This window comes from Zophobas morio, unplaced genomic scaffold (genome assembly GCF_036711695.1).
Source record: "Zophobas morio isolate AGI-343-1 ecotype UQ-CSIRO unplaced genomic scaffold, CSIRO_AGI_Zmor_V1 ptg000021l, whole genome shotgun sequence".
In the NCBI taxonomy this organism is placed as follows: domain Eukaryota; kingdom Metazoa; phylum Arthropoda; class Insecta; order Coleoptera; family Tenebrionidae; genus Zophobas; species Zophobas morio.
In genome coordinates, this window is record NW_026972126.1 from 5,041,598 (window position 1) to 5,061,154 (window position 19,557).

Sequence of the window (19,557 nt, forward strand, 5' to 3'; positions counted from 1 at the left end):
CCGCAAATAAGTTCGATATGTCATTATCGTTGTCTGCTGTCCAAAAGAACGTTAATCCTTTGATACGTTGGCATCGGCTTCTGCACTATAAGATGAATAAAGTTGATTATTTAGGTCTTTACAAGATGTTCGTAATGTTCTAAAAAGAAGATAGTCTTCCAGTTTCCCAGATTGCTTAAATTTATAATGCGCCTTCTTTTTATAAAAGCACAAATTCTTAAGTTCGTCGTTAAATCATATTGGACAAGCTCTAACATTTTTAATAATCTTTTTAGGAATAAAATGATCCAAGTCAATAAAAAGAATGTCATAAAAATCGAAACTTTGTCATTTACATCTGTTATGTTTTCACTTTACTTGGCTTGTTTCACCTCAAGAACACACGGCAGTTAGTTGCGAACTATCTTTATTGTTAAAAACGTACTGCGCATATACAACTCCCATAGACTTCTAACTACTAGATACACCACATTTCCTTCCCCTTAAAATAAAACATAATAAAAACTTCTAGTACAAAAATCATTATGTACACTATGGATTGTTGAACCTTACTTAACTCTATTTCTTAAAAAATATCTATGCCTAACAACTGAGTTTGGCGATACATTAACATTATCCTGATTAGCTATAACATTGTCTTGGTTAGGTATAACATTGTCTTGGTTAGGTATAATATTGTCTTGGTTAGGTATAATATTTACATCATCATTTCCCCTAGCTACAGATGAAATTGGTACAGTGATGTCCCTATTAGTAGCTGTAACTACTGAATTTTTAACATTTTGTTGTTCGTTACATGGATCAGTGGACGTTGAGCAAGAACCCTGTAGTCTGATTTGGTTTGAATGTCTTTTAACTATTTTACCTTGTTCAACTTCCACTTCACAGATGACATTACCAGATTTTTGTCTTATTATTCCTGGCGACCAAGTAGGTTTGGCAGGTACAGCATAATCTTTGACTAAAACCTTGTCGCCAATTTCGAAAGTTCTGTTCACCCCTTTATAATTGTCTATTTGCCTTTGAGTCTGTCTATTATTAATATTTACTTGAGAAGGCCTCAGTAGTGACAAACGTGATTTTAAATGTCTACCAAACATTATTTCTGCTGGACTCACACCTGTTGTCGAATGAGGAACGTTTCTATAACTAAACAAAAAGTGTAATAAAGCTTGTCCAATATTTTCTTTTTCTAAATGAGCTTTAATAATTCTACGTTTTACTGTCTTGACACTACTTTCGGCAGCACCATTACTTGCTGGATGATAAGGTGGACTAAATAATTGTATTATTCCATTATTCTGAAGAAATTTCGAAAATTCGTTTGAACTAAACGGTTGCCCATTATCTGAGACTACGGTATCTGGAAGTCCAAAAATTGAAAATAAGTATGTCAAATAATTAATAACCGCCGAAGCATTTGAATTATTCATCGTTTTAACTTCCAACCACTTTGAATGTGAATCAATTACCACTAAATATTTCTGACCATAAATTGGGCCTACAAAATCAAGATGGATTCTTGACCAAACTTTATTCGTTTGAGGCCATGGTTGCAGAATTGTTTTCTGTGGATTGCACTGTAACTGTGAACAAGCGCTACAATTTTTACACACATTCGTTATGTCATTATCAATATACGGCCAATAACAGTATGACCTTGCAAGTGACTTGCACTTATTTATACCTAGATGACTAGAATGAATCTCTTCCAGAATCTTTGCTTGTAGATTTTTCGGAACAATAACCCTTAAACCCCAAATAATACAACCATGCTCTATGTGCAACTGGTCTTTTCTGTTAAAATATGGCTTCAGCTCGATAGGTATATTCAACGGCCAGCCATCCACGCAATACCTAAAAACTTCTCTTAACATTGGATCTCTTTGAGTTTCTTTTGCAAGCAACTTATGATCAATCGCTAACGTTTCCGTCACATGTAAGATATGTCCAAAATCTGTATTCTCGCATGGAGTCTCCTGTAAAGATAAACGTGAAAGCGCGTCCGCATAATTATGTTTCGATTTGACATATTTAAGTTCATAGTCAAAACTTGCTAAAATAATGGCCCATCGTTGCAAACGACTAGCCGTTAATTGAGGTATTTGCTTATTTTCACCGAAAATCGCTAATAACGGTTTGTGGTCACTATAAAGAAAAAACTTACGTCCAAATAAATAATCGTTAAATCGTTTAACTCCAAAAATTATTGCCAGCGCTTCTTTATCTATCTGCGAGTAATTCTTTTCAGCGCTATTTAACGATCTTGAAGCAAATGCTATAGGTCTTCTATCCCCATTCTCAAAAATGTGAAAAATACAAGCTCCAACCCCTGTGGAACTAGCGTCACATGCTAAACCTAAAGGCAGTTTCTGATTATAGTGCATTAGTACTTTTGCTGACTTAATTTCCCCTTTTATCCACTCAAAAGATTTCTGACACTGTTTGTTCCAATGCCATCTACTGTTTTTTCGTAAAAGTTTATATAAAGGATTCGCCCTACTACTTAAATTTGGAATAAACTTACCATAAAAGTTTACAAACCCAAGAAATGATTGTAGCTCTACTTTGTTTGTAGGCTGCTTCATCTGTGTTAAAGCTTTTACCTTATCATTAGACGGATGTAGTCCCTCAGCATCAATTGTGTACCCTAAGTATGAAACAGATTTTTGAAAGAAGCTACACTTTGACAAATTAATTTTCAAACCCGACTCTTGAATTTGATTAAATAACAACTTCAAATTCTCTAAATGTTCCTTTTCGGTTGCTCCTGTCACTAAGATGTCATCCATGAACGCGATAACTCCTTTTAACTTGTAACACAGAGAATCAATTATTCTTTGAAAAATTGCTGGGCTTGAGGATATACCGTACGGAAGTCTATTATAACTGAATAATCCTTTATGAGTATTAATTGTAACTAACTCTCGCGATTCACTATCTAATTCAATTTGTGCATATGCTTGGGATAAATCTATTTTACTAAAGTGAGTACCTTCGCCCAAATGAGCTAATAAATTGTCAACTTTTGGTATGTGATAACGTTCCGTGTTCAAATTCCTATTTACAGCCACTTTAAAGTCTCCACAAATACGAATATCCCCATTTTTCTTAAGTACTGGTACTATAGGACTTGCCCATTGACTATACTCAACTGGAGTTAAAATATTTTCATTTACCAACCTACTTAATTCATCTTCTACCTTAGACTTAATATTAATTGGAAATGATCGCGATTTACAAAAAACTGGAACAGCCTCAGCTTTCAAATGTAATTTTGCCTTAAAATTTTTTAACAGACCCAACTTGTTATCAAAAATATCACCATATTCCTCGATTAGCTTTTCTAACTTCATATTTTCAGTCACCTTATTCACTCTAACCTCATTATCTATTACATTAATTCCCAAATTTTGCATCCAATTTCGCCCTACCAAACATGGTCCTCCTTCTGGTACGACATATAACTTCAAACGCTTTGAATTATTGGTGAATTGTACATTTACCATAATAAACCCTGCTGTACCTACTGGTGTACCAGTATAACCCGACAACTTTATGTTACTTTTTGAGATATTCAAATGTGAGAAGTACCTGTTATAAACTTTCCCTGATATTAAGGAATATTCACACCCTGTGTCTACTTCCATATTTAACAATGCATTTTCCACTTTAACTTTAACATAAATTGGATATGCCTTAATATCAGTTGTGTTGTCCTTAATATTAAATAAATTATTATCTGTATCCTCATCAAAAACACGATTACAGTCTTCCTTCTCAACCGACTGTACATATGACATTTTTTCCTTTGTCGTGTCCTTCCTCTTCACTTTTTCGTTATTTCGACACACGTATTTTAAATGCCCTTTACCACCACAATTATCACACACCGCATTTTTATTTTTTACTTTGTTATGTTTTCTCTTTACTTGGCTTGTTCCACCTCAAGAACACACGGCAGTTTTAAAGAAACACTCACCCTTGGTGTGGTTCTTTCGACCGCAACACCAGCAATACCTTTCCTGCTTTTCTTTCCCCCGTGAAGCTGTCTCCGCTCCTAATTTTTGATGACCTTTATGCTGCGACCAATTTCTTCCCGCCTGTCTTTCTTTGGCCTTGACCTTGTGCACCTCAGACGTCGCCTCGAAAGCCGCCACGTCTTTTTCTGCCATTTCCATTCTTCTGGCAATTCCTACAGCTTTCTGAAACGTCAAAACTCTCTCTGATAACAACTGCTGCTTAATTTTATCATTTCTTAGACCAGCCACTAGCGCGTCTCTTAAGTTGTCATCCAGTGCCTCTTGGAACTTGCAAAATTTTGCTAAACTCTTCAACGCTGCCACAAATTGCGCAATATCCTCACCGCTCTCCTGCCTCCTGCTGCGGAATTTATATCTTTCAGCTATAATCGACGGCTCAGGATTTAAATGCTGCGACACCACTTTTACTAGATTTTCATAAGTTAGCGTCGCTGGATCCTCGGGGCTGACTAAATCTACCATCAGTTCGTACGTTTCATCTCCAACTACTGCAATTAAGGTGGGAACCTTGACCTCTTCCTTGACTCCATTGGCAATAAAATACTGCTCTAGCCTTGCGATGTAGGTCTTCCAACTTTTTTTTCCCGGTTCAAATTCACCGATCTTTCCAACCGCCATTTTCTTTTCCGGTACTTCTTACCACCGCCAACTGTTTTCCGATGAGAACACCCCTGGTTCTTCTCGATTCTTAGGAGTTCGCCTGCTTCTGCGAATTCCTTGCCGTTCTCTGGATTGCTTTTAATACTTTTCAAATCCTCTTTTAATCCTCGTCGCCACTTTGTTATGTTTTCACTTTACTTGGCTTGTTTCACCTCAAGAACACACGGCAGTTAGTTGCGAACTATCTTTATTGTTAAAAACGTACTGCGCATATACAACTCCCATAGACTTCTAACTACTAGATACACCACAACATCTAAACCTTTAAAACATGAATCACAATCAAGAAAAGCTAGAAAATTATTTAAAGAGTCATAATTACCTTTAGCAAAATCAAAAACACAATGTTCACATACCATGAACGCATCTGCGATAAATGACAAGGACCAGGTGTAAGCGATGTGATGAATATTTATATTAGTTAGAGGATCCAAAGCAGTACAAATGATTAAATCATTGAGATTAGAAAAGATGAGAACTAGATATACACCCCTGTCATTTGGAACTCTATTTAACTGACTTAAATTTAAAAACGAGTAAGTGTTACCTATTGATAACGTCAAAGTTTTTACGAAACCCCCAACATGATATCATCCCATCATCGTTCAGTACGATATTCGGCAAATTATAATCACCAGCAATGATATATTTAGTATCAGAAAATTCTCCCACCCCTCATCCCCTCTTAAACTCGTCTAACTTAAAACTCGGAATTCCCATGCAAGCTTTCATTTTCTATTTTACTCCTTTATGGGTGAAATTTCCAAAAATCCTTTCTTAGCGGGTGGTTACGTTACTGAAGGAACCTACTGTCCAAATTTCAAGTTTTTAGTCTCTCTGCATTGATGAACCAGTCAATCGATCTTCAGGACAAACACTTTTTTATACAGTGCATCTTTTTTAAAAGTGGACATAGGGATTCCCATGTGAAATGCTTTTACCCCATGTTAACTTATGTCATTTAGAATTGAAATTTTTACTGTATGTAATTTGGGTCACATTTTGTCGATTATATTAAAGGTGTAATTACTGTATTCATTAATTTTCCTCTTATGGAGTACGAGTTGAGAATAATTACTACGATTTTTTGATTTGTTTGGGATTATTTGTTGTTTGATTTTATTTTTTTTTGTTGTTGTATGTATATTCTTCATTTTTTCTTAGAAACGTTGCTTGTTGCGTCTAATTTGGGTGAGTAATATTGTATTTTTAGTCTTCTCCGCATACTTGTTACTTCCTTTCTTTCTATTAAGATTTTTGTATTTTGTTACAAGTTATTCGTTGTGCGGGTATGTGTTTATTTGCTTGCATAGATTTATTGTTTCTTTGTTTAATTGCCTCGATGAATTCTGTTGTTGCACATTCTGTCGGTGAAAGTTGTCATCTCTATTTTTTGTCATCACTTTCGTCTAGCCTTTTGTAATGTTAGCCATTAGGTGTTGGTATTTTTCATCTAGTGTTTGTCCCTTTGTTCGAAGATCTTGTTTCTTTAGATCTTGAATTATTCCTTGGTAATTTGTATATCTATGTGCATTCGATTATTCTTGCTTGTTATTTTTTGTTGTATTTATAATATTTTGCTTCATGTATTATGTAGTCGTGGTCTTTTATGTCGTTTTCAATAATAATTGCGTTTGATTCTATGTTTTTTAAGTTTGTAGGTATGTAGATGATCTACAAGTGTATCTATTCGTTTGACTGAAATAGCGCGAAAGTACGATCTTTCGGCAAGTGGGGGTAAACACATAGGTTGCCACACTACTAACATCTCACTAACACCTGGTTGCTAAGCTTAAGCACATAAAGGAAACACAATGAATGCTAGACAACGGATGACTGAAAAGTCTATCCGGTACTCCAAAGCCAAGAGCACTCCGGACGGAGTGAGAGTCCAACCCGTCGTAGCTTGACGAGATTTCGTCAAGCTACTCGACAGCCTGAAGGTGCCGTATCACACCTTTACGCTCCAGGAGAAAAAAACCCTCCGCGTTGTCATCCTGTGCGGCCATTCAAACGGCCCGCGATACCACAGCGTATCGCGAACCTCATCAGGGAAAAGAACAGAGCCAGACGAACTGCACGACGAACCGGAGAACAAGCCGACCGGACTGCTGCAGCGAACCCACCTCCAATGGGAAGTTCGGCAAGCACTGCTCAATATTAGGAACGAGCAGAGTGAGAACAAAGACTAGAATCCCCCTCAACACCGTGGACGGATCGACCTGGAAAATGGCCAAAGCCCTGAGAAGCGACAAGAGACCACTTCCTCCACCGATCCACAGCGCGAACAACGGCATCGTCTTGACAGATGAGAACAAAGCCGCCGCCTTCGCTCACAATCTGAAAAACCAATGCCAGACGAACATCGACCCTGATGCAGACGACGAGCATCTGGACCTCGTCGAAGAAACCGTCGAAGAAATTCAATGGATCGAACCCGACGAAGACGAGCTGATCCGTGAAACCCATCCCGAAGAAATCCGAGAAATCATCCGACTCCTCAAGGCCAGGAAAGCCCCAGGCCCAGATGGCATTCCGAACAAAGCTTTAAAGAACCTCTCCGACGAAGCCACCGTCGCACTAGCAGGTATCATTAATGCAATGTTCAAATTCCGATTCTTTCCAGCTAGGTGGAAAAAAGCCCACGTCATCTTCATCCCGAAACCCGGTAAAAATCACATTTTTCCGGAAAACCACTGCCCCATCAGCCTCCTCTCGTCCGTGGGGAAAATCGCTGAGCGAGTGATTCGGAAACGACTAGCCGAGATCGTCAACGATCTAGGCGTCATCCCCGATGAACAGTTCGGCTTTCGCCCCCAACACTCCACCTCCGATCAACTCCTCCGAGTAGTAGAATTCACCGCAAAATCAATTGAATGGAAACAATTGACTGGCGCGGTCTTTCTCAACATTGCCAAAGCCTTCGATACCGTCTGGCATGATGGACTTGTTTACAAGCTTCATCTGGCAGGCGTGCGGCTGGCGATGGTGCAGCTCATTCAATCCTTTTTGGATGACCGCACGTTTAAAGCACGCATTGGTCACGCTTTATCTGCGGAACATCCAATTAGCGCCGGAGTCCCCCAGGGCTTGGCGCTCTCCCCGCTCCTGTACGCGGTTTTTACAGCGTACATACCCAAACCCCCTCAAACTAGCCTCGCCATCTACGCAGACGACACGGCTATCCTTGCACGCTCCAAATCGCCGCATCTCGTAACCTCCTACTTACAGGGGGCCGTCGAAGCGCTGGAGGAGTGGTGCAAACGTTGGCTTATTACAGTCAATCCAGAAAAGAGCACGGCGCTTCTTATCTCGAAAAGACGTATTGCGCCAGCAGGAAATGTCACGATGTTTAACCGGGTCATTCCTTGGCGGAGCCAAGAAAAATACCTAGGTGTCATCATTGACAAAAGCCTGACTTTTATCCCTCATATTGACTACAACGTAGCCAATACTAACAAGATAAAGGGTTCGTTGTCCTATGCTTCAGTGGCCTGGAGCTACCAACCGTCCAAATCACAGTTCCACCGTCTGGAAGTCATCCAGACAAAAACCCTCCGACAGGTTTTCAAAGCTTCCTGGTTCGTCAGAAACGCCCAACTGCTCCAAGAGGCCAGCCTCCCGCCGCTGAAGGAGTTCCTGCACGAAATCGCCCTCCGATCCTTCAGAAAAGCTGAAGAACACCCCAACCCCCTGGTGCGAGAAGCCGTCGACTACGAGTTCGACGAAGAAGCCCCCCCCAGTCGCAAGCGGCCCGGTAGGGCGCTGCTTGATGACCAAATCGGCAAGTAACACCACCTGCCGTCTCCACCGACCGACCTTCCCCAGCCTTCCCCACTCCCCGTCCGCATCGCCTCCAAGGTGTTGCGCATCTAACGCCAGCGCATAGCGCACTTTTTCTGTTTCAGATCTCCACCAGCCACAGAAACCACGAGGAAAAGCCGATGATGGGGGCCAACTCCTAGGCAATCAATAGCTCAACCGAGCTCGGTAGCGCAGCTCCCGCTGTGTCTACCGAGATGCGCGTTATGGGTGTAAGGGACAATGTCCTGGTACCCGAGCAGAAGAAGGAGGGGTTTTAGGGCGGTAACCATTCCCCCAGTACCACCGTAGGTCGCAGAAGAGGCCAAGAACCATTACGGTGATCTGCGTAGACATTTCCTCTCCACCAAAAAAAAAGCTAGACAACTCCATGGGATGTGCTGTACTGATGAGACTTAAAAAGATCGAAACTGCAGTCTACAGCTTCCGAACGTGTTGTCCAGCCTTCGGTTTGATTGATCACTTTGCACATTTATGACATTTAAGTGTGTGCAGGTTTTCAACAACTTTGGATCTTTTCAATTTTTTTATTTATCCCTGGTAGGTAGTGCTAAATTTGTCGTTTGAAGTGATGTTGTGTAGTGCTATTTCTTGGAGTTCGATAGTACTTTAATAATTGCAATTTCATTTAATTATTATCATGATATGGAATCTTAGAAATTTTGTGCATTCAAGTAGGTATGTAATTAATTTTTAGCTTGTCTTCAATTTGTCTTTTCATTATCACCAAAAATGTGGTGACGTCTTTTATATCAAAAGGGTTGATAAATTGTTCACTTATGAATTATCATTTGCCTGTTCATGCTTTCTAAAAATTTGATGACGTCATCTAAAAATTTTGAAAACCCAATCTCGTTTGAAATGTCCAGAAAAGCAGCTTCTATAAATGTAGCTTCTTAGATATAACTGTTTTTTCACACAATAACTCAAAGAAAAAAAAACTGTTTAGTTACTAATCAAGATGCATTAACAAGTTTTAGCTTTTTAGTATTCTGTAACGTAGTTTTGCTGTAATACTAGAACTTTAACGCTGTTATTTTATATTTCAGTGATTCAGTAGGTTAACATTAGTGTGCTGTAAATTGTTTCAATCAATTACTAATATATTCATTATAAAATTAATTTTAGAAATAATCATGGTTTAATTACGTTTTCTACCTGATAGATTTCTAACAGCAGTATAAGTCTCGCGTGCTGCGATCATAAATTTTGTCAAACGCCTTTTACGAATTATTATTATTTCTAAAATTGCAGTTAGTAGGTGGAAGACATTCGCATTCAATAAAATTTAATTTAAACTTATATTAAGTATGCGTGGGAGTGTATCTTTCTCTAAATGGTAAGCCTTCAGGCAAGACATTTTTCAATGTTCAACGAAAATAATAATAACAATAATTACGATAGTGGTAATGATTATGATTTTCCAAGCGATTTTTAAAAGCGTTGTAAGTGATTAATTTTGTTAGCGGTCATTCTACTCCGGTGTTTTATGATTTTTCATCGATCCATACGGAAGAACGAAAGTGCCACATCCTTGGTGTGCTGAGCTGAACTAAAATCTGGTAAGATTATGTTATTATATTATATTATTAGAGCCCGTGACAGTTTAATGTAGTGTGAAATATGACAGAAAGTTCTAACACCGATACCACCATTTATTTTCAGTTAATCCATATCGGCTGGCAGCAAGTAAAAGCTAGGATTCGCTGTAAATAAATGGTGGAAAAGCCGGGTGTCCAAACTGCGATTGTGTGTACGGACGGCTTTAAGTCAAGCTTTGTAATTGAAATATCCTTTTAAGTTACGACTGTTTCGTGTTAATCAGGTTTTTATTCAGAGTAATGGCAATGAGCTACGCAGCGGAATCGACTGAAAGAGAAAATTGCTTTTTTCTGTCACCTATGCCTCGTAAAATAAAGCCATTGTGGCCGGTCTCTTGTAAGTAGTAATAAGCAATTCTGTGCAGTGCTTCGAGCAACGGTAATAAACTTTATTTCTTCATTAACCATCTCAACATCCTTTGATTTGTTTTTGTCATTTTCACGCAGCTTTGCCTTGGGTTTCTCCGAAGCATAAATTTTACGAGTATTCGAAGATTGCAGTGGAGCAGAATAAAAATCGCACTTCTTGCAATTAAAAAAACGCTTAGTTATGGCTCTGGCGTTAAAATTTCGGAGGGCGGTTTCCTGGTGCGAAATGCGATAATTTGTTCGAACCTCAACTGTTAATAAAGTCATTGTGAAAGTAACAATCTTCTATGCTACGTCGTGCTGTAAATTACGGGTTTTGAGTGGTGGTTCAAAGAGCGAAGCTCGTAATTTTGACTCTGAATCAATTTTTATTTTAAGTACTTCGCCTTGTATTTTGTACTTTATAGCGGCATAATTTCGTTGTGCTAAACATTATGTTCATTATTTACGGTTTTATAAAATATACAAGTGAAATATTGAGTCTTGGTCACGATATTAAATGATTCTGTGGGTGAACCTCTTTCCAGGCTTGCATGCGAAATTTGCATAAGGACTGCAGGGCAGAGATACCTTATGTAATGCGAACAGAAATGGCTTTTTATGTGTGCACTACTGGCAATAACCCTCGCCATTTTATTATTTTACGTGGATATTCATATAATGTATAGGTTCTTCCATTCTGACGGATCAAGCTAATTATTTTACGCCTACGATTTGTAATGAAAACATTTTTATAATGGAGCATTAATATAAGAGTTGTATTTTTTGTTGGAAATTTTAGTATTTTCTAAGTATAGTTAGACAAAAACTGTTATCACTTTATCTAGGAATACGGTTTGAAAAATCTTTGTCAGCAATGTTTGCAACATTGTTTCTACGTTACCTGAAATCATACTGTTCGAGTGACACCTGTTTCAGTGATGGCTAAAAAATCTCTTGTTAGAAAATCGATTACAAATTATAATAAGCGAACGGAATAATTTCGAAGACTTCCACGGTCGGAATCAATACATGATCGTTTTCCGGGTTGGAACCGTGTAAATTGAGTTTTTGGGCTCAACGTTTCGCACACTTTCGTAAGTGGCATCTTCAGGAGCAGGGTTAAAAATAAGGCAAAAGAGCACAGTAACTCAGTATGTAAATCATACCAGAAACTCTTTTGGCGGGAAGAATTTGGTTATGACCTATTTATAGAGGTGGTGGGGGAAACCGTCTCAGTATGACAAATGGTTGACATACTGAGTTACCGTGCTCTTTTGTCTTATTCTTAACCCTGCTCCTGAAGATGCCACTTACGAAAGTGTGCGAAACGTTGAGCCCAAAAACTCAATTTACACGGTTCCAACCCGGAAAACGATCACGTAAGCGAAAAGATTATTTTGTTTGTTTTTAGCCACATATAACGCAAATTTAATTGTTCTGTTGTTGATGAACAGTTTGTATGATCCAAACTTGTTCTGAATAAATTCTATGAAATTAAGTTGGCTCGACAATATTTTTTCTCTTTATTTCAATAAAACTAAAGTTACCTATAATTTACAAAGTGTTAAAACATAGGAGTATTATTTATTGAGAAATTGCATTAAAATATATGCACGATTCTGAAAAACTCTTGATAAAGTTTGCATTTTATGCATTTTTTATGATTGATAGAATTCATAACCTTGGAGATCGTAATGATCACAGTGGGTTTAGTTTCCAGATTAAGGTAGACAAAAATATTTTAAAAAGCGGACGTAGTTCATTATGTGGTTAAAATGAGTGGGTTTTTGCAATTTAGGTGTAGTTTGGAATGCGAACGTTTTGGTTGGTATTCAGGTATATTTCAGTCGTTACATAACTGAATCTCATTTGTACGGTAGACAGTGATCGTTAATTTAACACGTAAGTGTATCTATAGTTTTTACAAATTAAATTACCTCTGTAGGTACCTTCCTCGCGAAACTAAGATAGAGAGCTTTCCTTTAGACAGATAATTTTCTTTTAAAGTATTTTAAAAATAATGTTATGAACAAACTTGCCCATACCGTTAATTTCCAATGTATCTTTATAGTACAACCAAATATTCTCTTGGAATCTCAAGAAGTATCTACATTAATTTAAATTTTATATTAAATTCCCTAGAAAAAAATAAATTTTCTTCTTCAAAAAGACACTACCAAACAAAAAAACCCGCACACTAGAATTTTTTGAGATTATCTGCGATTGCTAGAAATTTTGTAAAAAAGTATTCCAAAAAGCAAACCATTAATGTATTCAATATCAGAAAATATAACTTTATTCTAAAATGTGTGGAAAAAAAAGTTATAACACTAAACATTAGTGTAAAGTTGCAAATATTCAAGTGTCTGGGTTTTTTTCGAGCAGTATATTAAAATAAATTTTGTTTCCATAATTTTTAATGCATGAATGGTGCAAACTAAATGATACCTCCACAACTAAAAAGTTTCACATAAAAAGATAAACAGTAGATTGATTGTCAAAAGTAAGTAGTTATCCCATAGAAATATCACAATACCATGTGTACATAATTTCTCGTTCCGTATGTGCTAATTCTTATTCGAAAAGATAAGAGATGTCCAACAAGCCGACAATTAAGAGAAAAACAAACGTAATTAACTGTCCCCAAGAAGTAAAAAATGAGACAGAAAAGCGAAAGCTAGGAAGAAAAATGGCAACAAGCAATAACACTAGAAAAGAGATTAAGCAATCTAGCAAAAAGAGTGAAGAGAAAAATAAAACAATAAAAATCAGTTAATTAATCAATTTGTAGAAGGATTAGTAGTGGAAAGTGAAACAAACTACTCAATATGGAAAACAGCAAAAATACTTAAAAAATTATGTACCTACTCCCTTCTCACTAATAAGAAACTTCATGGAGGTTGGGCATGTGATGAAGAAGGACAAGCAGACACTTTTGCATTAGTTACCTACATTTGGAGAAAACGTTCCAACAGTTGTACCTCCGTTGTGAAGGGTTCGTAATGGTTTTATTGCAGGTTGCGGTTCAAAGTACTAAAGACCCCTTATAAAGTAATTGACGGCGTTTGCAATTATTTTTCGTCGTACTTTACCAAGAACAAGGTAAGAGATTTGCAGTCTGACATGAATCTCAACAACCCCAAACATTGAGGTCCTGCAACTTCTCGATAATGCCGGTGACCAACGTCGTCTTCAAAGGATCAAATTGTACGACCTAGACATGAATAAAACTAAACCAAAGTGCAAGTGAAGATAAGCAGAACACAAAAAGAAAAAGCAGTGTAATATACTTACTAATAAATACCTGATAAATGTGGTTATCATTTTAAGAACTAAGAGAGACTACTGGAAACATCTTAATACGCAAGTATAACTACACAGTTTATAAAAACACAAGATAAAATTGTAAGTTATTTGGAAACGAATAGTGACAGTAAAAATTTTGTCAAGAAAAATTCGAAAAGATGTGTTAGTAGGCACATACCCGAACCAAAACTGGAAATTTTGCTACCTATCTTCGAACCTACCTCCTCCCTCTATCTTTGTATTCATCAGTTTGTGCATTTTACATGGGTATCGTTACTGTGTATCAAGGCCACAAAGAAAAACTTTTTTGGCCGATCTGAAGTTTCCATTACAAATTCAATTTTCAAAAAAGCCAGAAGCGATGTTATTCGAACTCCAATGACGGTACCAATTTTTTTCTTAATAAGAGAGCAAAGTAGCACTTTGCTTACATTTTACAATTGCAAATCAGGTAAGGCCGAAAAAGTTCTCTGTAAATTTTATAAAAGCCAAAGTGCTACTTTGCACTTTTATTAAGAAAAAAATTGGTATCGTCATTGGAGTTCGAATAATGGCGCTTCTTACATCGAAACTTTGTCATTACATTTTAAAAATGTGACTATATGTAGTGATTTTGATTTCCCACATCTAAATTGGCCTCAAATCAACTCATACTCGGAAAATTTTCTAAATATGATAACTAACTGTGGTCTCATTAGTAGTTAGTAAACCAGCCAACAAGATGCAGGCCAACTAATGATTCGCAGTTATTCTCTGATGTGGATGGAGTGTATTCCTACAATTGGAAAATAGCCCACTAACAAAACCAGAATAAAGAAAATAAAGTAACAAACTGGAGCGGAGTCAGAAGGTTTTTTCAGCAAATGGACTAATGTGTCACTTAAATGGAAAATTACAAATGACTAATGAATCTTTTTCTCAAACAACTTCAAAGAAATTATTGAAGCAAAGACTATAATCACAACGAAAAAGATTATAACAAAAGAGCCGTACAAAACTCCTTTACTGATTAGACTAAATACCTGTAGAAAAAAGATTGGTATCTCCACAAAACTTCACAAAATTTCACATTACATAGACTCAAACTATGTATCCAAAGCAAGGAATACGAAGATAACATTGTAAATATCAACAATCTGCAGATTATTTTTTAAGTTGTCTTTGATAATGACGTTTTCATTTCAGTGTATACCACCATATAAAAATGGCGACAAGGGTGAACTTCAAAATTACAGACATATTAGTTTCCTCTGCATCTGTTGTAAACTTATGAAAAAATAATTAATTAAAGAAGCTTTAGATAAATTCTATTTAATTCATAACTTAATACTAAAGAATCAACACGGCTTTGTTGATGGCAGATCTTCAACTATCAACCTGCTTGAATGCAATAATGACCGAATTTTGCTGATACTGATATAATTTACCTCGACTTATAAAAGCTTCCGAAAGTTCCCATCCGCAGACTCTCTTAAAACTCAAATTTTACGGCACTAGAGAAAATTTTTAGGAAGGATAGACACTTTCCTCTAAAATCGTATATTTCGGGTCAAAATAGGTACATAAACAAAAACGCTTAGCAAGCGGCATGTTCCAAGGCTCAGTTTTGGGTCCAATGCTGTTTCTTTTGTACACAGCAGAACTCCGATCATTATTGACCTCTAAATTTTCGCTCTTTGCAGATGACACAAAAATATACTACAGTCATTCTCATATAAGCAAATTTTTTTTGAGTGGCTTACATGGTATATTTTTCCATAATTTAGGTCATTTAGTTGTTTTTTTAATAATTTTGGGCACAGTATCTTGTCATCGTGAGAGATATGCATACCTTTCAGTGGCGGCTGGTGGGTCAAAATTTCGGGTCGGCCAAATATTTTGAGTCTACACCTTGGTGTTATATATTTTCGTAATGTATGGCTGCTACTCATTAACCACTGACATTTTACGTGCCAGGATGTACAAAACATCTCAAATGTTTCGACCTGTTAAAATAATTTTTTATAGGAAATTGACAATGTCAGTTTGATTCCAAATACTATTAATCGTTAATTCTACTTGTTCTGCTTTATCATTAATTGAGAACCACCGAAAACATTATTTTTACTGAGTTCCGCGTCGACCGGCGGCTATACGGCTTGCCGACCCCGGACATCCACAATTAAATAATAATAATTAAATAATGACATGCAGTTAAAAAATATAAAAAAAGTAATAATAAAAGTACCAACTGTTAACTATCTTCATTTACATTTATTTATTTTTAATGTATATGACAAATTGTCAAATAAATTAATTGAATAATTGAAAAATTAAAATGATTTAAAACTTTAAATTCGTTTCTGAAATATCTGAAAACGCTTAGATGCTAAAAATACAGAAAAAGCGCATTTATGTTGTAGCTAAGTTATGTACGAAAAATAAAATTTTAGATAATTTAATGTAATTTTTTTCGTTTATTATTCATACACAGAAAAATGTATTAAATCGACAATTATTATTTAAAAAAAATAGTATGCACTGAAGAACATCGAAGCCGTTATTGTTTTGTAATTTGGTTAGCTATCTTAAATATTAAGCGTTTTAAAAACTAAATTCGCGTTGCTGGGTACGGCGAAGGAGGATTTCGCCGGACCTGGCACAACATACGTTCCGCCAGGTCTTTGTCTACTACAGTGTACTAGACAAAGAGAACGATGAAACCGTAAGCTGCTACGAAGTCGAAACATCGAGCATAATGCATTCCTGGGTACGGCTTGCCGAAATCTCGCCGGCAAAGCGTGTTTATCAGCATTTAAAATTAGCAACAAATGCTTTATTTTGTACCTACAATATAATAAAATATATTTTTAATATATATGATCTATCCTAACGTACATTCAAACTTTATTTCTTTTTTTATTTTCTAATTTCAACGCTTACTAAGTATTTTAAAATGACTGGTACGGCGTGGCCGACCCTGCCGCCCCTGACCAGCCGCCCCTGATACCTTTTGGTAAATGTTGTTAGTGGGTAACCTGACTTACAATAAATTCTAAAGGAGCTGTGTTCAGCCTTTTAATTCTTCTAGAGGAATTGACATTTATAAGTATGTAACGAAGCGAATTATCGTGGGCGGGAAACCGTGACGCGTACTGCGAGATCCGGGGGTAAAACCGCGATCGCCGCGTCGCCGCGGCGAAAGAGGATTCTGCTTTGAAACCTTGAAGGCTCTGGAAGCGCTGTGGCTGTTTCCCCAAAAGTGATTTTGAAGTGCAGTGTGACCCTCCGACCACCGTAAGTACCTTTTTTGGTTCGTTTGCCCGTTTAAGTATCGTTTTTCTTTTCTGTCGCCACCGTCACAAGTCGAAACCGTCGTTCACGCGTCGTGTACCGCCACCGCGCTCCCCTCCCGGGTCGCCGTACCGTCCTCGTGCGATTTCCAGCTTCTAGGTCGCCGCCCCCAAGTCCAGGAGGAGCCCGTCCTGAAGGAAGTCACCGTCCAAGAGTAACTACTGTGCCGGATGTGTTATTATTTTTCTTGTAAAAGCATTTTGTAATTTTATTTTTAAGATTAGCCGTAAGTTTTATTATCTTAGCCATGTAGCTGGTGGCACGGAATAAACCCTATTTATTGTGTAAAATATTTCTTACCGTTGTATTTTACTCTCTTGTTTTCGCGGGTGTTCACCACCTGAGATCCGTGTCTTCGGCTTGAGAGCAACCCCGGCGCTCTCTCCCCCGAAGGTCGCCGCATAAGCTTAGGTCGACCAGACGTGTTCTTATCTCAGCGACACTAGTCGGCCCAAGGCTTGGCACCCAGGTACGCCACCACCACACGTTATCGGCGAGATTCCGGACCCTCCGTCCGTCACACCGACATTTCGTCAAATATTCTCCGATTTTTCTCTTAGTTCTTTGCATTCAGTGTCTGTTTGTTTTGCAAATTTTCTGTAAGTTCTGTAGCAATGATATAATAACTGAGAGATTCGTTCACATTTACACAGCGGATTGAAGCTGTATTTCTCCCAAGATCTAAAACAATAAATTATGAAAAAAAAGTAAAATGTTTTAGGGAGAGTTTCTGGAGAAATTTTCTTGCTTTGTGACTGTTGCTATAGGTTTTCTAGGCAAGTTGGACACTGGTGGTATATTCTCTCTTCTCCGGCTGGTGATTACTTGTGGAGGGTTCCTGGAAGAACATGAATGACACCTATTGCGTTGCAGTTCCTTGCGAAGATTTTCAGTGGAGGTTTTCTGAAAGAACTGAAAACCTACTAGTTTGTAGTTAGTTTTGAAATAAGAAAAATCCGAAAAAAACGAAAAAGTTACTAAATTAAAATCAAATTTAATCAGGAAAATTAGGTAAAAAATAAAGCAATAATTATAGTTTTTTAAGGATACTAAAACTGAACTGGCGTCATCGATGAAGAATTTTGAAATAAACACAATTGAAAAAACCTGTTGCAAAAATTGATAGCATAGAAGCTATTTAAAAAGCATGTTTCACGATACAAAACCTCGGCTGTATCAAAATTTTAACTTAACTACTGTTAATTAGTTAGCATTAATAAGAAATTATTTATTTATTTAATTATTTAATGTTATTGTTAAAAATACTTTTAGGATAGAATTTGGTAATTTTAATTCGACGTGGTGGGTATTATGAAAAAGCCGTATTTTATGTTGATTATCTAAAAACATTTTTTTTTCTTGTAAAAGTAGGAAATCTGTAACTACTCAGCTTTCTTCAGTCTCTTACATAATGTTTCTCTTATTCAGAAAGCTTTACCTGACAAGAACTAAATTAGTTTGGAGAACGTCCGGTACATTCGTTGGTTTTAAATCTAAGTTTTTCGTTGCACCTTTACTTCACACAACCGATAATTATCACAGTAATTGTTACATCAGCACGATTCACGATATAATTGTTTATTATAACACGCTATTGTTCTGATTAGCGTTGTGAAGAATAATACAGTTGTATCTATTAAATTATATAAAATTTTAACTGACGGGTGAGAGGGCTGAGAATGTTATCGTGCTATTATATCGGCTTAATTTTCACATCGAGTTGTTGAAAACTAAATAAAGGTGAGCTACAGTAATAACAATAATAGTCAATGAGAAAAGTTCATTTCTGTATTTATAGTTCAGGTTTTGTTTCGGAGCTTCTTATACACGCTGTTGATTATGTTATTAATATATTCATACACACCCACAACTCCTTGTGGATCTCCTGCAGTGTACATGTTGTAATGGATTGTGGTTGTAATATATTTAATTAGTTGGAAAGCTGCACCTCATCTTCGTAATGGAATTGAGATTAAGACAATTTAAGTCGTAAACTTTCTGTGATTCTTATAAATGTTGCCATGAAAGGCTTTGTTTTAGTTTAGTTAACCTTTGCAAATGGTAGCATTTTTGGGATGTCATAGATCTGTTTCCATGTGGTGTTAACCTTAAAAGGGTATAATTTGGTGGGCAACATTCTATAACTTTTGCAGTTTGTGGACTCCACGTTTGTTGTACTTGATTTTTAGATACATTTTTTTTTACGTTTCCGTTTTTTTAATTAGTGCTAATTTTTAATTTACCATCTTTAATTTTCCTTAAAAAAAACATTCAATATAATTACAGGATAACCGAAAAAAAACTCATAAATTTAACGACGAATATAAATAACCTACACTCCTACACAGTATATCTAATCTTATAAATATATCAACATATCATAAATTGGATATATTACTACCGAGCAGAAATGAAGATAACTTTAATTTTTGAAGTGGAGC

At 36.8% G+C, this 19,557-nt stretch overlaps 1 protein-coding gene across 1 annotated transcript; it reads right to left on the reverse strand.

Annotated features, from left to right (window-relative positions):
- Window positions 1-548: 548 nt before the first annotated feature.
- Window positions 549-3,509, reverse strand: LOC135131616 (uncharacterized protein K02A2.6-like). The gene is made up of 2 exons (XM_064059427.1): window positions 1,688-3,509; window positions 549-1,501 (listed from the first exon to the last, which is right to left on the reverse strand). Exons 1-2 carry the CDS (start codon window positions 3,507-3,509, stop codon window positions 549-551), a joined length of 2,775 nt encoding a protein of 924 aa, XP_063915497.1.
- Window positions 3,510-19,557: the final 16,048 nt, after the last annotated feature.

Bases quoted from the DNA above. Each gene is read 5' to 3' on its own strand.
- LOC135131616 (XM_064059427.1), bottom strand. From the start codon at position 3,509: ATGGTAAATGTACAATTCACCAATAATTCAAAGCGTTTGAAGTTATAT. The intron at 1,502-1,687 runs GTATAAATAAGT...TTGATTTTGTAG, and splicing joins GATTCATTCTAGTCATCTAG to GCCCAATTTATGGTCAGAAA.